The sequence below is a fragment of the Urocampus carinirostris genome, chromosome 2 (assembly GCF_059441175.1).
Source record: "Urocampus carinirostris isolate Australia breed hairy pipefish chromosome 2, RoL_Ucar_1.0, whole genome shotgun sequence".
NCBI classification, from domain to species: domain Eukaryota; kingdom Metazoa; phylum Chordata; class Actinopteri; order Syngnathiformes; family Syngnathidae; genus Urocampus; species Urocampus carinirostris.
The window spans coordinates 34,906,946-34,933,805 of record NC_142350.1 but is presented as its reverse complement, the minus strand read 5'-3'; the positions used below and the strand labels follow the sequence as shown (position 1 = coordinate 34,933,805).

The following is a 26,860-nucleotide window of genomic DNA, read 5'->3' as shown; positions in this document are numbered from 1 at the left end:
AATTGTTTTTACTGGTAGTACTTTATTTACAATCTTATAATTGTACATAATTATATATATGTGTATATATATATATATATATATATATATATATATATATATATATATAAGTTTAAACTATGTTTTGACTCTTTATGTTTGGCAGGCCAGATCAAAAAGCCTGACGGGCCGCAGTTTGCCCACCCCTGCTCTAGTCCCTCATGGATTAATTGGTGAATTTGATCATTCAGACAAGATTTTATTCTGAGGCCTTACAAATCAGATTCTTGCCTGTTCCAGCTGCCTTTTGGCAAGAGGCAAGGTTATATTCCCTGGGCTAGTTGCCAGCCAATTCCAGTTTATCAATATTCATGTGGAAATGTTTTCAATCTGTTCACTCAAGTTGAATCATGATAGAAACATCATGCATTAATAAATCATATTACAATAGTTGATGTATACTTTCTGATCCCCATACATTCATGTTGTATTTTAGTTTCCCTGCCCTGTTTAAGGTCAAGGATGTAGAATTTGACTTATGCTTCCCCCTGCTGGTTTAGAAGCGTCAAAACAGAAGCAATTTTCACCCAACTCATTCATTTTCCTTGAACATTCTTTAACGCTATCAAACTAAATCTCTAAAGTAATTTGGATCCCATGCATATTCCCCACAAACGTGTTTTTAAATCTCTATCACAAGATGATTGTATGTTTTTTTTAAATTGTAAATAGGTTTTCTTACTGCAGCGGTATAAAAAATAGATAAAACGACACCCTTAAGCCTACATATTTTATATCCAAAACACAATTTACAATGCACTTTTAATTTCGTTTCCCCCTTTTTGTGTGTTTGTGCAGCTGAACTGGAGTTTGTTCAGATCGTCATCATTATTGTGGTGATGACAGTCATGGTGGTGGTGATCATCTGCCTGCTCAACCATTACAAGCTGTCCTCCTTCATCACCAGGCAAAGCCAGGCTCGAAGGCATGAGCATTCCCTGCAGCAGGTTAGTATAACTGGGGATGAGTGTCAGCCATTGGCTGTCATGTATAGATGGAGTTGTTCCTACTATTCAGATGTATCATTAATGCTTGCTAGGCACTTCTGTCTGCCAGCTTTAACAATTCCTTCTGCTCAGTCATCGTTATTGTGACAATTTGTTTAAGTGTGTTCCTTTGTAAAGTGTGACAAGTAGAGCTTTCCTGTTTGTATCTGATGCATGCCGAAGCTAAACGACTACTGCGGAGACAGCTTTGCTCCTAACTGCAAAGTGGAACTGCTGAATTGGTTGCTTCAGAGCCTTGATGTTTAATTCACCACAGCACTGTCTAGACCACAGTGCCTCCACTCACTGTCCTAAAATGTCACCACAGTGGGACAGACAAGCGCACGAAAATGTCATTCATATTTGACAAAAGGTTTTTAAATGGTCTTTTAGGCTTATCGGTGACAAACACTTTTTTATTCGTTTGGGTTGTTCGATACCATTTTTTTTCCCCCCGACAGGACACCAATTTCTCAGAATGAATATTTTGATCATCTACCATTTTATCAATTGAGCAAATGTTCATGTTGGATTTTGTTTTTATTCAACTAAATCTCAACAATTTTGACTCACTATTAAGGAACAAAGAGCCTTTAATATGTCACAAAAGCAAAGGCCGTAACATGATTGCCACATGAGGGATGCAATGCGTATTGTACGACGTGATAGTCATTTGGTATTCATTGTTTCAGAACATAATAGTTTTTTCCCCAGTATCAGGATTGTCTCACACCGTTGCCTGTCAATGCTGAGGTCTGGCTCATCTCTGAAGAGCAGGATGATGCTTTACACGTAAAAACAACAGCAAACCAGATGGTGAAAGTGCTGTAACTGAGTCAGAGCAAGAGGCAGTATCCATGGAAACCAGTCTCATTTGTTTTATGTTTTTATGGAGACCCCTACCACTCAAAAACTATTGCCTGGAGAGGGATGGGTGCCACCAGGCTGTACTTGCTCAAGCACACCACAGGAAGTGGTTGCCTATTGGTCCCCTTTGGTTAGGGGATTTGTGAACCGTAATTTGGCTTATTATTGTACTGTTCTCAGCTCAGGGATGCTGCTGGAAATGTGAATTTCCCTTCGGGGATGAATAAAGTATCTATCTATCTATCTATCTATCTATCTATCTATCTATCTATCTATCTAATTAAGGAAATACATTTGGGTTTTTAATTTCTTAGGGATTTAAAAAAAAAAAAAGTCTAGTCACATTTGTTAGGGATGGTTAAGTACCAATGTCAGGTATTGGTGTGGTTATCAGCCTTTCTAAAAGGTATTAGTACTTACCATGGAAGCATGCAGCAATATCTGATGCCTTTTAGTTGCCTCTTAACTATAAAGAACCCGAAATCAAAGGATAGGTAATTTGCCATTAAATGAGTGGTTTTCAAATAGTGACCCTGGGGAACTTTTGTTTAACTTTCCCAGAATGATGTACAGTTGCAACTACACTAGGGAGCAGTGGCGCTCTCATTGACAGAGTCGTTTGTTGACATTTTACCTCAACGCAGTGCATATGGCATACGAGTATGAATGTAGACGTGAAGCCAAACAGACCCTCAAGTTGGAGGAGCTATTTAATATACGAATAATTTTTTTTCCAGAAGGAAAATGTAATGAGTGTCTGTATTAATGATTCCTCAAAAAGTGGGCTTTCGGTTTAGAAAAATATGGCATCACTGAATTTAAACTTATGGGCCGATAACTAAATATATGAGATCCTTCGCCGAAACCCCGACATAAATTAAACATTTATTTTGCACGGACTTGATAAAAACACATAACACAAAATATAATTTGCAGACTGCTATTAGCTTTTGATTTTAAAAAAACATATTTTATTAAAAAATATATTTAAACTAAGTGCAAACGATGAATTAAAAGTGCTGAGGAATAGAAAATGCAAACACAAGCAAGTTCATTCCACTTAAGAAGTACTTTGAGTAAATTGGCTGGTTTTTGAGGAAAAATAAATAGCTTGTATCTGCTGTTCTGAGCAGTCTCTTTCCCCTTCTTCCAGTTCGCCCCCGATTTCAATCGTGCCTGTGCAGCCCTTGAAGGTGCCTTCTGGGAGCTCGCCCCGCTTAACTTGACATCAAAGCTTGTTGCATAGTACCTAGCTATTCAAAAGACGTTTCCTCCAGAAACAAAATGACCATGCTTTCTTATTACCGCCTGGTTTAGTTTTAGTAAAATATCGCCTGTCCGTGGAAACAAATTGACACCAGTAAATATCATAGCAGAAACAGCCTTTTGCATAAAAGCATTATTATGTCTTTTCTTCTGTGTTGCCTCTCTTTAATGTGGCAAAGATCATTTCTGCATGTTCCTTGTAAAGGGCCGAAAACAATTCCCGTTTTTTATTCTGCACGTTTGCCACGATTATTTCTGGTAAGCATTTCTCAGGTTGACATTTTTGCTTGAACAAAATATTTTCTGATTCCCCAAGTTAAACAATACGGTTGTTTTTTCCCCCAATTGTCACTTGAATAACTGAAAATCTTTCCAACGTCGGGCAAAGAATAGGTTAAATATGTGATTTTAACACAAAAGTGTATTGTCATTGAGTTTCTTTGTTTGTGTTTGCATAGGACGGGTGCCTGTGGCCTTCAGACAGCAACTCGCGACAAGGAGCCTCAGAGGTAACGCATTGCGGCACTGAACTTTCCTGCATCTAGTCTACTAGACAGGCGGGAAGAGCCTTGAACAAAAACTAAAAAAAAAACAAGAAAATTAAAAATTTATATTTTCCTAAAACGTAGCGATGCACCATGACTGTTTAACTGCATGCTTTTTTTGGGGTGGGGGTGAAAAACACACAAAATCCAATTCTTTTCATGTTTTTGTTGACCAATAACATAACATTATACAGCGTCAATTAACCGGTTTCCAAAAAGTAGTGTTGAAGAGACTAGAGATTGACTTTATTAATCAATCAAAGCTTTGTTTGTCAGTAATAAGTGTAATGATATGATATTGTTTTGAGGACCATAACACAAAACAAGTAGATACATACTCATATATATTGCAGAAAGTGCATAGTATTATATGTGTGTCCATTATGTAAAAATATAACTTTCAAACATTATACAACTGCTCCAATAATCAATGTCACAAGAAAAGTGTATGTTTTCATCATAACTGCACATATTCGTGGTTATAAACAACAAATGACCAAACATAGAGCTAGAACGGGCAAATGTAATGTTTTCCCAATTGCAGTTCTAGAAATTTCTCATAGCGACGCATGCGAAAATGTAGGCAGGTAAATATTTGCTCAAGGAGAAACAAAACACTTAAACACAAACTTTCCGGGACATATTTATCTAATGCAGAATAGGAACACATTGTGTCACAATTAAGTCACTCAATCAATGAGCGCAGACAAGTTGTCAATCTTATTAAATCAACATTCCCACTCATACACACAGGGGTGGGACAAAAGAAAGAAAGACAAAACAATACTTAATGTACTGATTGAATTCCAGAAGCCGCACAATCGCAACAGCCTGTACATAGCCTGAGCCATGCAACCGATCATATTGGAGCTCTCCGATGCCTTGTGCATATTAGAATCAGGTAGAAAGACACAAACAAGATGTGCTACCACTGCTATAACAATATCAAATTATATGAGGAACATAAATGATCAGAATCTTTTTGACATGTAGTATCTGCTGATTGAATAGAATAGCATGATTCAAAAAGACCAATTAGTAGGTTTGCTATCCAGACCAGTGTTTTTTAAACCTTTTTTAACACGAGGCACACTTTTTTCCATGCAAATCTAGAGGCACACAGTCCGTAGAAAATGTTAAAAAAAATTGCCAGTCCCAGTTTTATGGTGTTGTTTTTAAATTATCATGTTCTTATTTGCAGTCACTGTTTCTCTGGAGGTCAACTAACTTATTCATTCTGGTTAATTTTGCTGAAATTTGTGATTGAATTGAATTTTTAACCTGTTTTTCAAATTTTACTTTTTTTAATATTGTTTTTCTAGAAAAGTAAAAATGAGCCCGCTTTACTACGTTCTATCTTTTTGGTAAACTACGATATTTAAATTATGTGCAAGATTTTTACTTTATTTAATTTATTTTATTATTTTCTGTTCGGTAATGTTAAACAGCTTCATCAAAAAGAAAAGGGTCATTAAATATGTGTCCCTTATGAGCAGAGTATCATGATACAAAAAGAAAGTAAAATGCTGCCACTTACCAGTACGATTGAATGTTAGTTAGCTGATCAATGAAAGAAAGTTTCATATAAATAATAACAAAATAATAATAAAGCAGGGCGGCACGGCGGCGCAGTGGTTAGCATGTGTGCGGCACAGTTCTGAGGTCATGAGATCGAACCTCCTGTGTGGAGTTTGCATGTTCTCACCGTGCTTGCGTGGGTATCCTCCGGGCATTCTGGTTTCCTCCCACATTCCAAAAACATGCATGTCAGGTTAATTGGCAGGCACAGATTGTCCCTAGGTGTGGATGAGCGAGCAAATTGTCTGTCCCTGTGTGCCCTGCGACTGACTGGCCACCAATTCAAGGTGTCCCCTGCCCACTGCCCTAAGACAGCTGGGATGACCCCCGCGACCCTACTGAGGATAAGCGGTGCAGATATCGGATGGATGGATAATAAAGTAATCAAATTGGGCAATTTTCCTGTGGCATACTGATCAAGGTCTCACAGCACACTGCTTGAAAAACACTGATCTAGATGATAACTGTGACATCATATTTGGCTGATAACTATTGTGTTTCCCTATCAATAAGTAATTTAACTGTATATTTTATTATATGATTATTTTAATCACGTGCTATTGTGTTGTGTAGTGGTCATTGTATTAGTGGAGTTGAAAAAATGTAAATGATTTTTGGTGTCACTGAAAAAGCAATTGATCAGTTTACGTTCAGTCTTTCAAAAGGGAGTCTACCCATAAAGCCCTCTTCACAATATTTTGTATCCCTCCTTACCAGAAACAATATCTTGTTTTTGGTAACTTGGGCCCAAATGAATTGTGTTAAAATGTTAAATGATGGCAAGAGATGACAGTTGCCTCGATTTAGCCGAAGAACTGAGTGTTTTTGCTGCTCTTAAACGCCGACATTAAATTAACCTTATGGTGCAGGACAAATTCTTGCTGTATTATGAATGCACAAAACGTGAGAATACATCTTGTACTGAGCCTGTTGGTTTTGGCGAAATTGTGTGTGGGGGTGGGATTTGCCTGGAACAAAACAGCCCTGAGCGCCAGAAAAAACAAACCAAACAAGGCCAATATGTGCACACTGCCATTTATTTCATTATTTCATAATAAGCCACCACAGTGGCCCCTCTACATATGAGAATGATTTGTTTCTGGATAGAGCTTGTAACTAGAATGTATTGTATTTTGAATGAGTTATCCCCATAAGAAATTACTAAAGACTAAATAATCCACTCCCGGCCTCTCAAAATTATCCAAGAAAACCCCAAATAGCTATAAAACACATCTTTCTGATCAATAAACACACAGTCACTTAGTAATTAAACATAAAAATACAGTAATGATATAAATGATATGACACTAACGAAATAAAATGCAAGTTGAAAATCACTTACCATTGAGGAAATCTGCGGTTGATAATGGAGTTGTATGCATGGTGGAGGAGTCAGGGAGAGAAGAGCAGGAGGATTGAGGAAGATGCATTAAAAACAAAACACAAGCGCGCAGGATCAGGTTTGCATGGCGATAAACACTCTTTCTAACTGGGATGAGCTGATGCTGTCGGCGAGCGATCTCGAGCACTCAGCCCTTGTAGCGTCTGGACATTTTTCTAACTTTGAATTTTTTTCTTGTTTGTAAGGCAAAAATTGTGCTTAAAAGATATCTTGTACCTCAAATTTATCATATGTAGAGTAGGTTTTATGTAGAAGGGCCATTGCATTTGCTTTTTAAGAATAACAAGAGGTAAAACTGACATCTTCAACCCTCAACCATTTCTATTACACGGACCAGTGTAATGTCTGACTATATTCTCTTGGCCAGGCCCAGTCATACAATTTGCGATAATAATAATAATAAGCTAAAATTGACTGTATAATCACAAGATAGATGTAGATGACATAGGAAAGGGTATTAGGTCTTGTCTTGTTATCACACTAATTTAGTCACGGTACCATCCTGAAAGATATAAAGAAACACAAAAAGCACAACGAGGGGAAAACTCTTAAGTGTATTTGATGATGAATCGGACATAGAAGGACATTGTAAATTTGATTTGAGTTTTGTGTTCATGGTTTATGTATGAGTAAATTATTTTAATCATGGCCCCACATACTGAACAAAGTGGTACCATGAGTAAAAATGGTGTGATGATCAAATAAAATCCAAAGCCTTTTCCTATTTCATATACATAGATTTGGCACTCTCGTTGGTGTGATCAGGGTTTGATTCCCATTGCATCCAATGTTCCACAGATGTTCTCAGCGATATTTTTCAACTGATCAATAATTAGTAAAATACTACCGTAAAGCCTTAAATGTGCACTACACACAAATATGTTATAGGCGAAAAAAATAAGGCAACTATTTTTTTCTAAATGTGGGGCTTGGTACCAAATGACTCACGGCCCAGTAGTGGTCCATGGCCCGGTGGTTGCTGACCACTGATATACAACACAACCCCATTATATTATCTGTTTAAAAAAAGTTCTGTTCCTGACATTAATCTTAGTTTAATAAATGCAAAAGGATTGCCTAATGTACATCACTATTTGACCACTGCCAGGTTATCTTTAAATTGGTTTGTTATCATTTGGAAATACTTCATTATTTCCACCTAAAAATATGTCTGAATAAATTTTGTTTATGCAAGTGGTTACCATGGTACAAATGTTCACTTAGTCAGCAGACAAATGTACTGGCATCCCCTATGCGGTTGCTTGTCAATGTTTAATCAACAAGGAATGCTTTACAAGTAGAGCCAGAAACAAGCATGGACGGCAATGCTTTCCAAATCACATCAAGTCTGGCATGTTCTCAAAGACAAAACAAACGCCATTCTAGCCTGTGTGACCGAGATCCGTTGCATTACGGTGCCCGTGCCAGATGGAGTCTCTTACTGACCGCAATGGGAGGACACATACTGGGAATATTGCAAACCACCACGGAAGGATTCTAACGCATGATTATGACCAGTGTTGGCTGCGTTACTTAAAAGGGTAATTAGCAGTGTCTGAAATAACGTCTACCCGGACGCCCGGGGCGGGCATCTTTTACGGTGGGCGTGCAACTTAGAAAACGTCTCTGCCCGGGTGGCTGACAACTTTTTCAAGAAAAAAGAAATAAAATAAAAAAAAAAAATATATATATATTTTTTCAAAGCAAACGTTTGCTTTATTCCAGTTTTGAAATCTTCGTTCGGTTTGGAAATTTCAAAATTTCGGTTCGTTTAGCAATTTACATACTCGGCAGCCAATCAGAAGCCCGGGTCGAATAACTTCGTGCTTCCGGACTTTTCCGAGCATTATAAGGTATAGTATTTGCATATAATTTTCCAAAGTAGACGCACAGCGAACACAAGAAAAATGGATAAGTGGTTAGGAATCAAGCCAAAACCTCGGCCCCAGAAGAAATAGTCAAAAGAAGCTAACAAAATTGATGACGCTACAAAACGTAAACGTACTTTAAAAGCATCGTGGAAAAAGGAGTTCACAGGGCTTGTAGCAGACGACGCAACGCAAACATTGCATGAATGAAGATGAGTAAATACAGGTACATACTGATAGCAGATGGAAAACAGCGATGTCATATACATGCAATGAATGTTATAAGTAGATTTATAATAAACTTAATTTTAAAGTGTTGTTCAGTTATATATCGCACCAATGCATATGCTGACTATTTTTTTGCACTATGATGACTTTGCACCAAATGCAATATTGCACAACCCTTACGATACCAACGGTATCACGATAACACTGTATGTAACATCCCACATGCCGACATTTCTTGTGTAAATACCATGTAAATTATAACTATAGCCTTATCCCCCTTGTTTTATAACCTTATCCTCGCTGTTCCTTTATCTTCTTGGTTCATACCTCACTGTGAATGTGTAAAACTGGAGTGTCATGCCCATTTTCGTTGTCACAATATGTTAACCGATTTTGTAACAATGACAATAAAGGTATATTGTATTCTATTCTATTCTATTCTATGATCAATCCTTAATACCTGTACTTAGCAACAAGGGTTTTTTTTGTGATGAGTTGTCTTATTGTGTTTCAAGTTGTGAAGAATGAGGCAGGCAACTTTAAGACTGGGCAGGCAACTTTTCAGAGTTGTAAAACAGCGCGTGTATTGTCGAGGCATAATGGCAAAATTAATGTCAGTTTATGGCAGCCCATCGATGCAAAAAGATGGCAGATCATAGATAGTAACATCTCAAAGTAGCAAGATAGATACTTTTTTTTTGAGTTTTCAAAGTCAACAGAAAAAAAGCATTCTTTTGATCAGCGCTGGATTTCTTCCTTTCAAGGTACTGGAGGAATAGGAAAATTGGCCTTGAACGTGCCTGAATTTGGCCATTAACTGATAAAACGGAGGTTAATTCATACCTGTCCAATATGGCCCTCATTACTCAGGTTGCCCTAAACTATTATTTGACTTGTTAACAGAAGCGAAGCAGTAGGCAAGTTTCACCGGCTGCTTTTTGGCTAGCTTTTGTCGACCGCCAAAGCATTTGGGTCGGGTGCCTTTGCCGGCACCCAAAAGCCTTCCGTGTCAATAAATATTAAACAATGGGAGGATCTTAATAGTGTTGGTGTTAAGCGCTAAAGGCCATAGAGCATGTGTGTGTGTGTGTTTGGTGCGTCATTAATCAGCCGCGCCTCCCCTGACACTGTCTAGACAGCCGTCTGAGAGCTGCCCTGCTCCACTGCGCTCTGCTCCCTCCATCAGCTTCAACACCTTTCCCCCACCACAGCCCCATCCCCCGTCTATCAATCTGTCTAGTTTGGTTCTATTCTTCTTCCTATTTTTTACCATTCAATCTCTTATTTCCTCCTTTGTCCCTCACCTTTGTTTCTGCTTGCACTCGTTTTGCAGCTTCGGTGTCCCGTTAGCTTTAATGGCTTCGATTTGATTATTTGAGTTCCATTGTAGTAATTTCTCATATTTCAAAGAGTCCAATACTACAGTGTTTCTCTTTTCACTACTATGTACGGCACCTAAAATCAAACTTGTAGGGTAGTGATATAAATGAGAAATAATGAATGAATGAAAACTTTTATTTCGAACATAAAAATAAAAACAAGACAAAAACAATGAGTCAACAACAAAATGATGTCACATAACATGTTCGAAAAGGGGTAGTCAGAAGCAGATGCTTATTTTTCCTACCACTTTATCTTCCCTATTAAATACATTTCATAGATAGCTCCTCTTGTGTCCAATACAACAAAATCTCATGGATATACTTATTACATAGGTCAGATATCAATAATTATAAGTTACAATAATCACATATTTTATACACTAATCTTCGCAATACCCATCCCTCAACGTCATAATGCGCATAATGTCACTGCGGCACTAGTGATAATAACAATAAAAATAAACACAATACTTATAATAACAGTTCTGATGTAATAATAGCAACAATAACAACAAGTTAACCATAGTTTGAAATGCAGTATTTCCAATCTCCCTCATATCCCATTTTCTTCATCCCTGTATTTTGCCAGTAATGCTTTTTTGTATTTAAATTTGAACAAAAATTTGACCAAAGTCTGACTACACACACAGACACACACATACTTTTCCTGGTGGTTCTCACCTTTGGGATTTTGAATTCACCACAGGCCCTCAAGTTATAATTTCCCTCTTTCCGAGTGAATAATTTTTGGATGTTTTCTGGCACTATGTTTTTGTTGACCTTAAATACCAGTTGTGAAGTGAAACATTTTATTAAATCATCCAATTTTAATAATTTGGACTGCATGAATACAAAATTGGTATGATCCCGATATCCTACCCTGTGTATGGTTCTTATTGCACGTTTTTGAAGGATAAAAAGGGGCTGTAGTGAACTTTTGTAATTATTGCCCCAGACTTCTGCACAATATGTTAAATATGGCAGAACGAGAGAACAATATAATAAATACAATGCATTATAATTTAAAAGAAATTTGGTTTTGTTAATTATTGAAATGCTTTTAGATACCTTAGTTTGCATGTGTCTGATGTGTGTTTTCCAACTTAATTTATTGTCTATTATGACCCCTAAAAACTTAATTTCTGATACAATGTCTATTGCGACACCATCCATTTTTACTTCTAAATCTTGATTTGCCTTACGATTACCAAAGAATATTACTTTGGTTTTATTTAAATTTAAAGATAATTTATCTATATCCATCCATACTTTTAGGTTAATTAGGTCACGATTAATACAGGTTACCAAATCATTTGAATAGAAAATGTTAGTGTCGTCTGCAAATATTACTATTTTCAATAGTTTTGAAACATTAAAAATATCGTTAATATATAAATTAAATAACTTTGGTCCCAGGATAGAACCCTGTGGTACTCCACAACAGATGTCCAAATATTCAGATGAAAACTCTCCCATTTTTACATATTGCTTCCTCCCTGTCAAATAACTTTGAATCCATTGCAAAGCCACTCCCCTGAATCCATATCTTTCCAGTTTTTTCAATAGTATATTATGATTAATGGTATCAAATGCTTTTTTTTAAATCAATAAATGCCCCGACTGTGTATCTCTTCTTTTCTATACTATGGGTGATTTCTTCTACTGCATCAATAATTGCCATTGTTGCTGATCTGTTTGCTCTAAAACCATATTGACTTTCATTAATCAATTTATGTTTATCCACAAATTGTTCTAGTCTATTATTGTAAAGTCTCTTTAATATTTTAGAGAACTGAGGAAGCAGAGATACCGGTCTATAGTTTGTAAAAATGTGCTTGTTTCCATTTTTGTATATTGGTATAACTTTTGCTATTTTCATTTGATTTGGAAATGTGCCTGTTAGAAATGATAGATTACAGATGTAGGTCAATGGTTTCACAATGCTATTTATAATTTGCTTAATTAGTACCATATCGATGTCAAAACAATCCATAGACGTTTTGTTTTTACAGTTGTTAACCACGTCTAAGATTTCTGATTCCGTAACCCCAGATAAAAACATGGTCTTGGAGTTCATTTTTATCAGTGACTCAAATTGTTTACAACTGCACTCTGGGATATTTGCAGCAAGCTCTGGTCCAACATTTACAAAATAACTATTTAAATTCTCCACAACTTGATTTAAATTATAATTTTCACTGTTCTGATCAATAAAATAGTTTGGGTATGTATTGCTTACATTCTTTCCTTTTAATATACTATTTAATATATCCCAAATACCTTTGATATTACTTTTGTTTTGATGTAATAAATTGGTATAGTATAATTTCTTGCTTGCTCTTAATATTCCTGTCAATTTGTTTTTATACGTTTTATATCGGGATTCGGCTTCCTCAGTTTTTAGTTTAATAAATTTTCCATATAGGGTGTTTTTTTTCTTACAAGCATTATGTAAACCCTTAGTTATCCATGGATGGTTTACAGATTTATTCTTAATATTAGTTTGTCTCATTGGGCAATTTTTGTTATACTTGTTGGTGAATACTTCCAAAAATATGTCAAACGCACGATCCACATCATCTGTACCATATATAGCATTCCAGTTTTGTTTAACTAAGTCATCATAGAGTGATATAATAGTCTCTTCAGTTCTAACTCGTTTGTAAACATAATCCTTAATTGATTCTTGTCTAGTAACCTTTTCATCATACACTGTAAATACTGGTAGGTGATCAGAAATATCACAAACCAGTAATCCGCTGACGTTTGTAAATTCCATATTATTTGTAAATATATTGTCAATGAGTGTTGCACTGTGTGAAGTGAATCTACTAGGCCTTAATATAGTTGGGTACAAACTCATACTGTACATCATATTAATATAGTCATCAATGTTTTTATGTTTGTTTGGATTCATTAGATCGATGTTGAAATCTCCACAAATGAATAGTGTTTTGGTGCTTATTAGCCCGGTGATCTATACACAACTGACTATAATATTTTTCCTTTTTTCATTTATAATTTATATTGTAATACATTCAAGTAAATCGTCAATGACAAATTACATGTTTGGTAATATTTTCGATTTTAATCTTTTGTGCACATATATAGCTACTCCACCTCCTATTTTGTTTGTTCTATTTACATAGTTCAATTGTTACACTTCAGGCAAATCTGTCCATCTCCTGCATTTCTCAGACCCAAAGTATTTTTGCTTCTTCTGGAGTGCCGTTTAACTTTATGTAGACTCTACAGTTTGAAGTCCAAGTTCCTTGTATCTTGTTCGTTTTCCTCAAAAATCGAGCCTGTCTTGCAATGTCATAGTTTTTTTTGCTTACATGTTCATTTAAATAAACATTTGTCCCTTTTAGCTTTTTTCCTTGCTTAAGGATTTCATGTTTCCGTTTTCTGTTTACAAATCTCACGATGGTCGCCTTAGGTCGGTTCTCACCTCTTGTTAATTGATGGCATGCTTTCTATGTCCTCAGCATTGATGGATATGCCTTTTTTGCTCATAAAAGCAATGACCTGTTGCTCAGCAGAATCTTCATCAGCATCCGTTGCAATATTTTTATTTGCCACAGCCTTGGCATAGGTCCGGGGTTTGATGTCCAGACCGGTGATAATAATGTCATTTATCCTGGTGTACTGTTCCAGATCTGCTACGCGTCCTTCTAGCCCAATAATCCTCTTGCTTTTCTTCATGTTTTCGTTTTTTAGGTCTTTGATTTCAGCCATTAAACTCAAGATTGTGTCTTGTTGTTTAGTGACTATATCCATTTTGTCCATTAAAAAGCAGAGTGACTTTTTAATTTCCTCGAGTTCTTTATCTCTGCTCGGCATCTTGAAAACTTCACGCTTCTCTTACAGCACCGTCCGCTGTTCGCCTCACCCGATCGCCCTCTGACTCTCAGGTTGATATTTTGCCGGACTTAGATTTCCTGGCTTTTGGTCGCTTTACAAAGCAGCACCGCCATGTTTGCCAGCGTCAACAATGGCCGATCTCGGAAAGCAGGCGAATCAGCCTCCTTCCTGCACTGGTTTTCAAAAGAAATCCGCCGAGTCAACGACAACGTCGACTCCGTGCTTTTTTTTTTTTTTTTCGAAACCCACAGACGCCAAAATCGTGGCATTCAAGTGGCCATAGCACGTTAGCGGCTACGCTAGCTTCACTCACGGTGCGGTGCGTTCACGGTACATATTTACTTTTTCCATATTTAGCTTAAAATAAGATTTATTGAAATGAAATGATCTGCATTTCTATAGCGCTTTTCAAGTCAATGACTACCCAAAGCGCTTTACAGTGTGTTTCACATTTCCCAATAGCGGCCTTGTATTGCAGCCATGTAAGACGCTAACCTGCTTATTGGGGGTATTAGGGGTTCAGTGTCATACCCAAGGACATTTCGACATGTAACACGGACAAGCCGGGATTCGAACTGGGATCCCTTGATCCCAAGACGAGCGCTCTAGCTCCTGAGCCAATGCCGTGTCATTCATTCTCATCTTCCCAGCAGTGCATTATACAGGGTTTCCGCAATGCCATGAAAAATCTTAAAAGGCATTGAATTCATTATTCTAAAAATAAGGCCTTGATTGGCATTCAAATGTTTTGGGTTCAATTTTCAAAAGTCTTAGAAATGTGAACACATTAATAAAATTTATATTTGTTTGAGCATTTATCAATTGCCTTTTTTAGTATTCACCGATTTACGTTTGTGGCAAAATGGCGTGACCGCAATAATGGAGCCATCAAAACGGTGATGAGGTTTCAGTCGGGCCTTTCAGAGCAGACGCATGTCTGAGGTCTACCCACAATACACATAGCAACTTCGGACAGAGACATTACTTTGGGCCATGGGAAAGTGTACATTTGATGAGAAGGGGCTGTCTGATGAACGTTTTTCGCCATGGCTATAATGTGTATAAGGCACCATGTATTGTGTGATAGAAATATTTCTGTTTTTTGTTTTTTTTGTTTTGTTTGTTTCAAATGTGTGTTGTTGTTTTTTTTAGTCAACTGGCTCTTCAATTTGATTTCAAAGGGCTTTTTAAAAAGTCTTTAAAAGTCTTAAATTGGGGCGGCAGTAGCTCAGGAGGTAGAGCGCTCGTCTTGGGATCAAGGGATCCCAGTTCGAATCCCGGCTCGTCCGTGTTAGATGTCGAAGTGTCCTTGGGTAAGACACTGAACCCCTAATACCCCCAATAAGCAGGTTAGCGCCTTACATGGCTGCAAGGCCGCTATTGGGAAATGTGGACCACATTGTAAAGCGCTTTGGGAAGTCATTGACTTGAAAAGCGCTATATAAATGCAAATAATTTCATTTCATTTCATTTTTAAATTGAACTTGCCTTGAGCTGTGGAAACCCTGTAGAAACCCTGATTATATTGCAGTAGCTCAGGGGGTAAAGCGCTCATCTTGAGATCAAGAGGTTAAAGGTTCGATTCCCGGCTCCTCCGTGTTATATGTCAAAATGTCCTTGGGCAAGACACTGATTCCCTAATGCTCCCGATAGCAGGTAGTTGCCTTGCAAGGCTGACGCTGCTATCGGTTAGTTAGTGTATGTAAAAGGGAAAGTGTTAAGCGCTTTGGCAGGTCTTCATTGACGTGAAAAGCGCAGACCATTTACAGTGGAACCTCGGTTTTCGAACGCCTCTCAGTTCGAACAAACCGGTTCTCGACCAAAAATTTCGAGAAATTCTTGCTTCGCTTTTCGTTCAAAAAATCGGAGTTGGAACGCCGGTACGCTAGGGGCGACGCTGAGCGGCGTACGAGTGTAGATTGCCCCCACCCCCTCGTGAAGAACTGTTGTCACAGCAACGCACACTCCTTTTCTGTTTTCGTTTTTCAAAACCGGTGAAGGGAGTGTTTTAACCCCTAATTATGCCTCGGAAGAAGGTTGGTGCAAGCAGCAAAGTTGCTACAGGTGAAAAAAGAGGAGTAGTGCGTACAACTATTGCATTTAAGAAAGAAATAATAGCAAAATATGAAGAAGGTGTGCGAGTTTCCCTTCTTTCAGGAATACAGCATGGCTTCTGCCGACCGGTAAGAAATCCTATTCATAATTATTTTCTTTATCCTTTTACCGCTCACCACTTGTTGTGGGGACCCGGGTGCTAAATGACGTGTAAACGACCTGATTTTTTTTATTTTTACACGTTCATGTTAGCGTAATCTTTCGTACAGAAGATTACGCTAACGCGAACGTACGATTAGCCTGGGTTAGCTTTACGTTAAATATTCAAGATAAACATTCAGGGTGTTGGAACGGATTAGAACAATTTTACATTACTTTTAATGAGAAAAAACTGCTTCGGTGATCGTACAAATCAGTTTTAGTACAAAGAAATGGAACGGATTATGGTCGAGAACCGAGGTTCCACTGTACATTTAACAAGACTATCCATATTATTTTATGAGAAATCCAATAGAAAATGCCCCAAAATTGGATCCATACTTGCGATAAGCTAACTATTCTGCCAAAAGGGTAAGATACATTATGATATTGCTATTGTTGGTGACTATAAAATGGTTTGCTTATCCTAATTGATAACCAAAGAACTTACCTTTTTTATTTTATTGCACATAAAAACAGTTCAAGTAAAAATCGAAAAATATATATTTTCACCTTACAGACCAAGACTTTTGGGGACCAAGAATTAGAATAGTCTTTATTGTCATACTTTTATTGTAACACAAACAACATATCAAACATCGTTCACAACGAGATAAAAACAACGTTAGGATAAATAGGCAAAAATATTTAGAAGGAAGTGCTCAAGTTGTAAGTGAAACGTAACAATGGTGAGGTTTAGCAACCATGTAATGTTAGTGTCAAAGTATTGTTGCATAAACATAAAAACAAGTATAGAAAAAAAAGAGCGGAAAAATAGAAATGACATGATTATAGTGCCAACTTTTTTTTTCTCACCGCTATTTTGTTGTTACCAGAATTTTCAAAGAATCCATTCATTTATGTCAGAAAGAAGCTTTTGTGTTTCCACCCAATTTTTTAGCCAAGAAGGAAAGTGAGCAATTATGCCTTTTGCCAAATGATTTAAAATTACACAACTGTCCTCTAGGAAACCTGATGTACAGATTAAACTTCTGATAAGAGAATTCATCCAGTACAATTTTTTTTTTGAGATTCTTGCTTTTCTGGATAAAAACAGAACAAAATATTACTGCCCGCTGAGATTGGATCTGCAACCTCAGTGGAACTATGTAAATCTAGGCTTAAGTCATACTTATATTCAATAGCTTATAATGAACTATGTTTCATGTTGACGATGTCTGTGTATTGCAACATCCGTTGCAGCCTGGCCATCTTGGAAGGGGGATTACCTCATGTGCGGTCCCTTCTCAAGGTTCCTTCATTTTTTTCACTTTAAGGTTTTGAGTTTTTCCTTACACTCATGTAGGTTTTAGATCAGGGGATGGTATAATAATAGTCTGTAATAGTATGTGGTCTGTGCAGCCTTCCTTTGATTAAGGGCTTAAAAAAATAATGATAGACCCTTTTGTATTTCATTAGTTTAGCTTTTCAGATTCCAAGGAAAAATCCAACTGTCCTTGCATTTCCCTTGCCATGTGCTGCAAGGACTTGCCTGAGGTTTTAAAAACATAAAGCAAACATTATACAGTTTAAATTAGGGATGCAACAATTTACCAATTTTTATTGTGATTGTTTTCCTTTTTTTAACGTAGAACAGACGAAAAATCAAAGGGGTGAAAAAAAGAAAAACACTAAACAAAAGGAAAAGCGCGTTTGGGAATATCTTCCATGCTCAAGTCATTATTTAAAGTCCAGTCTTCATTGTTTGTGAGTGGTGGCCTTATTTTTCCCTCAAGTCCATCCATTTTTCACATGTTTCCATGAATTGGGTCTCTTATTTGAAATGCGGTCCTCTTCATTACAAATCATTCCTCCACAGTGCACATCCACTGCTCCACGGTGGGGAGATCGTGTTTGTACCATAATCGTGTTATTACTGTTTTGCTAGCTGTTTGACAGGTAACTCATCTTTTCTCTGTAATATTTTTCTGTAAAATTCCTCAAATGGAGCACCTTGAATGTTTTGGGTAGCCCGTTTCCTCCAATTGTTTTTTAAACAAACCATAATTTCTCCCAGTAGTCTTGTATTCTTGAGCAAAGCAAAAATGTATGCATGGTTCTCCAGCATTGTTTTTGAAACACAACAGAACCTCTTCTAATTTTGTGGGTGATTTTAAAAATCTGACAAACTAAAGGCTATTTTAAAGGTCGACTATTGACAGACTCTGTTTTGTTCCACTGTCCGACGTAATTTTCTTTTTAATGTGCGCGTTTCACCGAGGTACTGCCATGATTCGCAAGGTCTTTTCATTCGCTTTCTCCAGAATAAAAGGCTTTTACACTTCAAAGTTTTGGTACGCGTACCTGATGTTGATGCCGCCGTTTATGTACGTCTATGTTACCGCTTGAGACTGACGCTATTGCGCATGAGATGCCTCCAGGGTTCGCACGGGTGCTTGAAATACTTGAATATGCCTGAATTTTATTGTGTTTTGAAGGGTTGATTGAAAAGTGCTTGAATTTTAGGTGAATTGCTAATAAATGCTTGAAATTGTTGCCATGTTTCTCAACAACTCTTCCTATTATATAGCTGGCATTATTCTGTACTGCATTGTCCAATGAAGTGTCATCACCACCTAGGGGTTGAGGCAAAGAGGACAGGTGCATGCTACACCTAAACAAGACACTATGAAATATGTATTAATGCGAGGCTTTGATATGTTTCATTTATTATGGGCCATGCAAAAAATTAAGGCAGCCTTTCCCTCCAGTGGATTGTAAATGGTCTGCATTTATATAGCGCGTTTCAAGTCAATGAAGACCTCCCAAAGCGCTTTACAATGTGCTTCACACTTACCAATTCACACACAGCAATAGGGAGTCAGACATGCAAGGCGCCTACCTGCTTATTGGGGGCATTAGGGATTCAGTGTCTTGCCCAAGGACACTTTGACATATAACACGGTGGAGCCGGGAATCGAACCTCCTGAGCTAAAGCCGCCAAATGGGAACACACCACCCATATTGGGGGAGATTTGTCTTAAAAACAAACATGTTGGCGAAATACAAACGATCTAAAAGTCAAAATGTTACTGCCCGCTGAGATTGGATCTGTAACCTCAGTAGAACGGTTTAAATCTAGGCTTAAAACATACTTATATTCAATAGCTTATAATGAACTATGTTTCATGTTGACGATGTCTGTGTATTGCAACATCCGTTGCAGCCTGGCCATCTTGGAAGGGGGATTACCTCATGTGCGGTCCCTTCTCAAGGTTCCTTCATTTTTTTCACTTTAAGGTTTTGAGTTTTTCCTTACACTCATGTAGGTTTTAGATCAGGGGATGGTATAATAATAGTCTGTAATAGTATGTGGTCTGTGCAGCCTTTCTTATATTCTATAGCTTATAAATGACCTATGGTTCATGTTGGATTTATCATGTTTTATAAAAAGCACACTCAATATTAAAAACCACATATGTAAATCAATGCATGATTCACCCCAGATTTTTTTTCTATTAATGGTTTTGGGGAAATTGAAAAATTGGCTTTGAACGTCCCTAGAAAGTGCTTGAATTTGGCAATGAAAAAGGTCTACTAACCCTGTGTCTCACCCTGTTGGAAAATTGTGTCTGACGACAACGCTTCCATTGTTGACCGTTATCGATTTTTTTCGAAATGGTTTACTCATCATTGCAGCCTTTGTTTCTGTTTGACTTACTCGACCGTTTTGTGTCATAGGTTCTATACGCCCCTCAGGCCAGGGATCGCTTCACCGCTCCCACCTTCATGCACAGAGAACGCTTCAGCCGCTTCCAACCAACCTACCCGTACCTGCAGCACCAGATCGACCTGCCGCCCACCATCTCTCTCTCGGACGGCGAGGAGCCTCCCCCCTACCAGGGACCCTGCACCTTGCAGCTTCGCGACCCCGAGCAGCAGATGGAACTCAACCGAGAATCGGTGAGGGCACCGCCCAACCGGACCATCTACGATAGCGACCTGATCGACATGGGGAGCGTAGGCGGAGTGTCGAGCGGCCCCAGGCCACCGAGCAGTAACTCGGGCATTAGCGTGGCAAACTCGAGTATCCACGGACGTACGGAAGCCCCCCCGCCCGCCTACAGCGAAGTGATCGGCTCGTCTTTCTTTCTTCACCAGCTAAGCAATAACCAGAGGGTAGGCAGGATGATCCAGCAGCAGAGTCAATCAGAAAGCACAATCGCCCCTTCTAAGAAAAAGGAACCGGAGGACCTGGTGTAAGGAAACAAGTGAGCGGGACCGCCGAGAGACTTCGGTTTCGGTCCTCCGTCCACACTCCTGTGCACAATAAACACCAACTTCTACAAAATGAAAGAGGGAAAGTAAGTTAGGATTCTGTTTTCGTCTCTTTCCGCTGTGCATGGACTTGTTTTAGTTATAAAACACAGATTCAAAACATTTGGTTTCCTGGATCCCCAACGGTGGAAACCCTATCTCGAGGAACAGAGGAGGATGTTTGTTCTGTTTTCTTTTATCTTTGTTATTTCTTTTTCAATTTTTGGACCAAGATCTGAGCTCAAAGCCAGGTCTGAGACTCAAGGACCTAAACAAAACACACACACACACAAACTCAAATGCTGAAATCTTAGTGCCAAGGTTCGCGAGAAAAAAAAACACGAGAGAGGAAAAAGACAGACTTTTGAAAACCAGACGTTATATAAAAGTTGCACTATCTTTTTTTTTTTTTTTTCTTGGTAAAGAGGGAACTGATCTTTTGAATTTTCCTTTCTGTTTCACAAACGGACAAAGTGACTGAACGTGAGCTCCAAAGCTGTTTGGGAGCACACAAAAAACAAAAAAAAAGTATTATAAGCTTCTCTCCTTCCTTTTTTGAAGGGTCAAGAAATACTTGTACCCAGCCTACCGCATCTTGATCTGCTTTCACCACAGACACAATGAGAGAAGTCTATGCGAGGGAACGTGGAGTGGTGTGATGGGCAGCTGGGTGGACAAACGCGCTAGGATTTGAGATCTGTCTGGAAACCCTTTGGTGGATATTCCCCAATTTGTTTTAAGTAGAGATGTAGGCATGTTTCGTACCACTTTTTCAGACGGGGACTAAAACAACCACACTCCTCGACTACAAGCTACTTTTTCCTAAGTTTTGAACCATGCGGCTTATACAAAGATACAACTTTGGATGTTTTTTCACGGCTAAGAGTGCTATAAATTATTAGAATAAAACATAAGATATGAAAAATCTGCCAAGATGAATACACCATCTTTAGCAACTGGTGATTATGTTTGAATCCTTGAAATGGAAACCACAAATGCAAATCGATGATTCAAATACCATATATATATTTTTATTTTTATTTTGTCTTAATCCAATAAGAGTGCTACCATATAATAAGTTACTGCAAATACATGTACATTTACAGTTAAATGTGTGTCTACATGCAGTAAATGCAGCCAATTCTTCAACCCGAATATCTGGAGCTATAATCATAGTCTGGCTCATATATCGTTACTCTCATCGGAAAAACACAACTCCAAAATTAATTTTTTAAAAGAACTAATTCCTCACAAATTAATTCAAAAGATTTTTTTCAACATTGATTAAATTTGGACAGATTTGACAATTACTCTAAATATTTTCAGTTGGACAATGTGTATTATTTGACTACTAGATGTTGCTGCATGGTGTAGTGACACTCAAAGCAAGTTTTTGAGTACCCGTAGCAGCAAAAAAGGCGGACAATCATATCAGCTCCCTTTAATTGAGGTGGTAATTTTCTGACCTGCAAGTATTTTGAAATTTGCATATTTATATTTCTTGTAATTTAAAGCAATATTCTTACTTTATATTCATGATTTTTATTTACCACTTTTGTCACAGGACAGTTGCAATTTTTTTTTTCCAGACGTAGTGGATGCGGTTTAGTTACAAATGTGGCTCTTCGTCCAGAAAATACAGCAATGAATATACTTAACATAAGACCTTAAAAGCTTCAATTTATAATTAAAATAACTACACTCACTTTGTTATTCAAGATACACCATCTTTTTGCCTGCAGCTTCACCAAACTTTATGTGTTTGTTGTTTTTTATTTCATTTTCACAAGCATGCTCACCATTAAATACATAAAAGGTCCTCTTTTAATTTCAGAGCACCCCTGAATTAAAGCCGCATGCTCAAGTTAAATATCAAAACTCGATTTAATCTTTGTACAAACTACACCGGATTTTAAACAGCCATAAAAATGTACTCTTGCAGTTCCATTTCTTACATTTTAGATTTTTTTTTTTTTTATGGAACGCATCTTGCCGTGGTAAGACAGTTATTTTTCTTGGACTTTTCCTCGCAAATTCTGCTAAGACTGCGATCTCACTCCATCAGGCTATCGGGAATCTTTCATCCATTCATGCGCATCACTAATTAGATGGCCACCAAAGGGATTCATAGTTACAATGTTTACCCGCGCTTCATTACATTTATTCACTTAGACATTCAGAGCACTTGGCAGAAATCGCCGCCAACACTCACGCCAGCATCCGCCTCGCGGAAAAAAAAAAAGCTGTACTGCATCTAAAGCCGCAGTGTTTAGAATGTACAGTGGGACCTCGCTACTTCGCGGTTCTACGTTCGCGGGTTCAGAGCTTCGCGGGTCTAAAAAATAATAATAATTGAAAAAAAAATATATATATATATATATATATATATTTTTTTTTTTCTTTTTGTAAGCATTTTTGAAGGGGCGTCGCTACTTAGCGGATTTTCACTTTTCGCGGGTGGTTTTGGTCCCCATTAACCGCGAAAACCGAGGGATTACTGTAACAGTTTGTAGTCCAGGATTTACGGTAAATGTCCACCCAGCTTGCTGTTCACATAAGATTCTTCAGTTACCTCTCCGAACAAACCCGGCATGACAATAGCTCCGCCCACAATCCTATCTGTGCATAGGCCAATCAAAGTAGGACAAAACCTAGCGACGGAGGATTCCTGCGAAACGGCCTGTGGTGCAAAATCCAAGGGCTACGGTGTGGGCTTCTTTTTAGAAAAGGAGAAGGAGCTTTTGGAAGACGCTGCCTTTTTCTCTACTCATTGTTGCCTTCTCCTCTGCTCTCGTCCTATTTTTTCCGTTTCCTGAGCATGTAGTCAGTATTCCTCTCCTGGACTGCCTTTATTTTTTGGGAAATTGTGTCCTTGGGCAAACACTCATCTCCGACCTCCTTTGATGTGTGTGAGGAAATAATGCTGAGTCTGCCTAGCCCCTTTAAAAAAAAGGCGATTGGATCTGCTTGAGCACTGTGCTTGTCCAGTTTGCTACTTTCTACTATTTGCATTGACTGTGTGTGTGTGTGTGTGTGTGTACGTGTGTGTTTGTCAGACAGACCTATTAACAATACAGAAAAGCACTTAATGTGTCTGCTGGTGCAAGCGAGTGTACCTTTGTGTACACGTAGGTGTGTTTTTGGCTGCTTTGTCTAACTTTCCACATTCAAGGGCGTTTGGCACGAGTCCAAATTAGAGCAGAATTAATGAAGCCTTCATTAAAATTTAGAGTGTCACTTTATAAAGCCAGAGGTGCATGATGGGAGTGATTATAGTTCAATTAAAACACACACACACCAAAATGCATGCCTCAGTCCGAGCCTCGCTCTAAAGGTTTAGGAGTTGTAATTAGTTTTGTTTCAAGCGGAACATTTATACTCGAAACCCCTGCAGAAAACCTAACTCGATTTTTGTAAACATTGTAGTATTCTCCACTTTAAAGGGACAGTGTGGATTTTTAGACCACTTGATGTTACTGTATGGTGTGGTGCCGGGGTCAGAAACCCGTGGCTCTGGCGCTTTTTCAAAAATGTTTGATAATGGACAATGATATGGTTTCTATGAGAGGATAACAATTACACAAACATTCTTAACATTTTCTAAAGAATATAGAAATATAGAGTAGAAATATGCAGTATGTGTTGCCTTCCTTAAAAGGCATCCATAAATGTTTTACTTCTTTGCGACTTGAACCATGAGGTTTTTTTTTTTGGCTTTCAACATTTTGGGTTGCCAATCCCTGGTGTAATGTAACCGAAAATGAATAGTAAAAAAGCACAAGGAAGAACACAAACTACGAAGTCTGAAACGGACCGAAACGCAACATTTTTTTGCATCTAAAAACTTGTGTGTGTTTGTCTGTTTGTTTTTGGTCCCATATGGCTCAACATTTTGGCTCGCCGACACCAAACTGCGACATCTAGGGGTCAAATGATGCACACTGTCCCTGTTAATCACATCTCATGACGCATCATTTACCTCCTTCAACTGGAGAGCACTCCAAACTGATGAGAAAAAATGTGTTTTGCCCTTTTCATATCACCTCATGTAACATATTCCAAAGCGTCAGCATGGCGGCCTTAATGAACAGAGTTGAAGTCATGCTAAAGTGCTAAATGCTAACAAACACGTCTCATCAGATGGAATGAAGGCCTTCTCATTCCCATTCTGTGTTACATTGCTGCTGCTATTGCTGCTACTGCGATTTTTTTTTTTCCTTCTCGGCTTCTGCTGCTTGTTGAACCGCCCAATCCTCCACCACTGCCATCCTTTTCTCTCCCTCAATCCATCAAAACAAACCTCCGCAGTCAAAAAGTCTCCGTATTGGGACCAAAATTAGACTCTTTGTGAGGAAGGAAATAGCATCTATCATTGGATATCCTTTTTGCCTTTTCTCGCTTCTTGTTTCTACTCGTCACGGATTGTAGATGGTGGAGGCAAAGATGAACTTTGTTTTCTACAAGGAGGTTTTGCATGTTACAATTTTGTGAGTTGAAAAAAAAGGTGCCTATTGATCACGTGTGGGTCCAACTGCTGATTCGAGTTTTTCCAGATGCTTAAATGAGGGGGTCGGGAGTGCCCGAATCGAATGTGCATATTTCGTTTTCTCTATTCTGATCGGAAGAATCCGAACGAAGAACCGGGAAAAAACATTTTCAAGACACGATTGGGGAACGCTTCGTGATCTGTGAAACTCGTGCACTTAAGGTCGGAAATCTTGAATTGCTTATTACAGCTACCGCTTCAGGAAGCACGGTGCGCATTTGTCAAAAACTTGCTACCCTTGCTTCCCTAGTTTAACACGCCAGCATATAATGAAATATGCAATTTCTATCAAATCTATGAAATAAGATAAAAGGATAGAGAAACTGACATTTAAACAAAAATATGAATGGGGTTCCCTCATAAATAAATACAGCATAGTACATACGGTACAAAATTCCTCTTTTTTTAAGATGCACAACATACAAGTTTGAATTCTGGGGGAAGGGGGAGAACCATTAAAAAGTAAGCAAATTATTTTTTAAGAGGGACTTGAATGTCCGTCCTTGACATATTTTAAGTAATAATTAATCATTTTTTTGCATTGACAAACCTTCAACACAAGAAAATTGAATTTAGATTTTATATGTAACACATGGTGCGATGTGAATCAGTTATTGCATCTAGTACTGTCTTTATTTTTACATTTTATAAATCTTACATTTTTCTGTACTTAAATATTTGGTAATATAAGTATCCTGAAGCTTACACTCTTTAAACGTTATCTTTTTCTGCGGCAAGGGTAATCGGGTTCGGACATGAGGGAAGCTCAAATCTTTGTATATGCTCCTAGTAGTAAAATAATAATTGTATCCATTAAAAAATATACTATAAATAAAGGTTCATTTTTTTAAATACTTGCCAATCAGAAATTGTATTCACTTTACAAAACATGAGGCCCTGGTAGAGGAAGCTGAAATGACTGTCTGCCGTCTTGCTGCTGCGGGTACCCAAAATCCTCAAAAAGCATGCGCAGATAAAATAGTAGCACTTGTTTTGAGCTGAACTACACAATACAATGGCATCTAGACTGTCCCTTTAAGACTAGATTTATTTCTAGTGCGGTACTCGTAGATAGCCATCCAAGATGACTGACATGTGCATCGGTGTCACAGATCGTATCGGGTTCCTCAAATGTGTACAAGCTCAGTCTTATTGTCTCTGTCTCGATGTTAACACGACATCTCTATTGCGATTGACAATTGTGACGGCCTCATTTTCAAAATCAATTATCTCCTCAGCAAATCACATGACCTGAGTTCAGAGAGTCCCAGAGATGAATCCAAGACGAGCGGATAAATTAGGATTTAGTTTTTTCTGATGAGTTAATAAACAAACAAATTGACCTCTCCCCCCCCCCCCCCCCCCCCCCCACTGTAAAGCAACTGGGAACCACTCCAACCAGTAAGTCGTCGTGCGTGCATGTGTGGAGCGGACATAGGAAGCCACTTGCACTCTTTAAGCTCCCACTTCGTTGTGCCTCACTTCCAACGGTGCTTTTTCAGTAGTCTGTCTTTTGTTTGTACGGTGCTGTATAGAACTTGAAGATATATTATGCACATATCCTACCCGATGGGTAGACACCACAAAAATCTTGTCAATAGTGTCAAATAATGTACAGAAAGTATAAAAAGGCAGCATCAAATTTGTAAAGGCCTATCGTTTGAAAGTCTTTTCTCTTTTTTTGGGGGGGGAACGTGAACGTATGCTTGGAATACAAAATTGCCACGAGTAAGAAAGGAACGGAGGTGAAATTTAACGCACGTAGCCGTTCTTTTGCTA

At 38.1% G+C, this 26,860-nt stretch overlaps 1 protein-coding gene across 4 annotated transcripts in view; it reads left to right on the top strand.

Moving 5' to 3' along the window:
* The window catches only part of LOC148371736 (low-density lipoprotein receptor class A domain-containing protein 4-like), a 270,745-nt gene extending 247,883 nt beyond the window's left edge, over positions 1–22,862 (top strand). For all 4 annotated transcript variants that reach the window (XM_088326299.1, XM_088326298.1, XM_088326300.1 and 1 more), the window contains 3 exons: positions 838–986; positions 3,617–3,667; positions 19,960–22,862. In XM_088326299.1, the coding sequence (XP_088182425.1) occupies positions 838–986; positions 3,617–3,667; positions 19,960–20,481 (722 nt within the window). In that variant the 3' untranslated portion in view covers positions 20,482–22,862. The remainder of the gene's footprint in view (positions 1–837; positions 987–3,616; positions 3,668–19,959) is intronic.
* Positions 22,863–26,860: the final 3,998 nt, after the last annotated feature.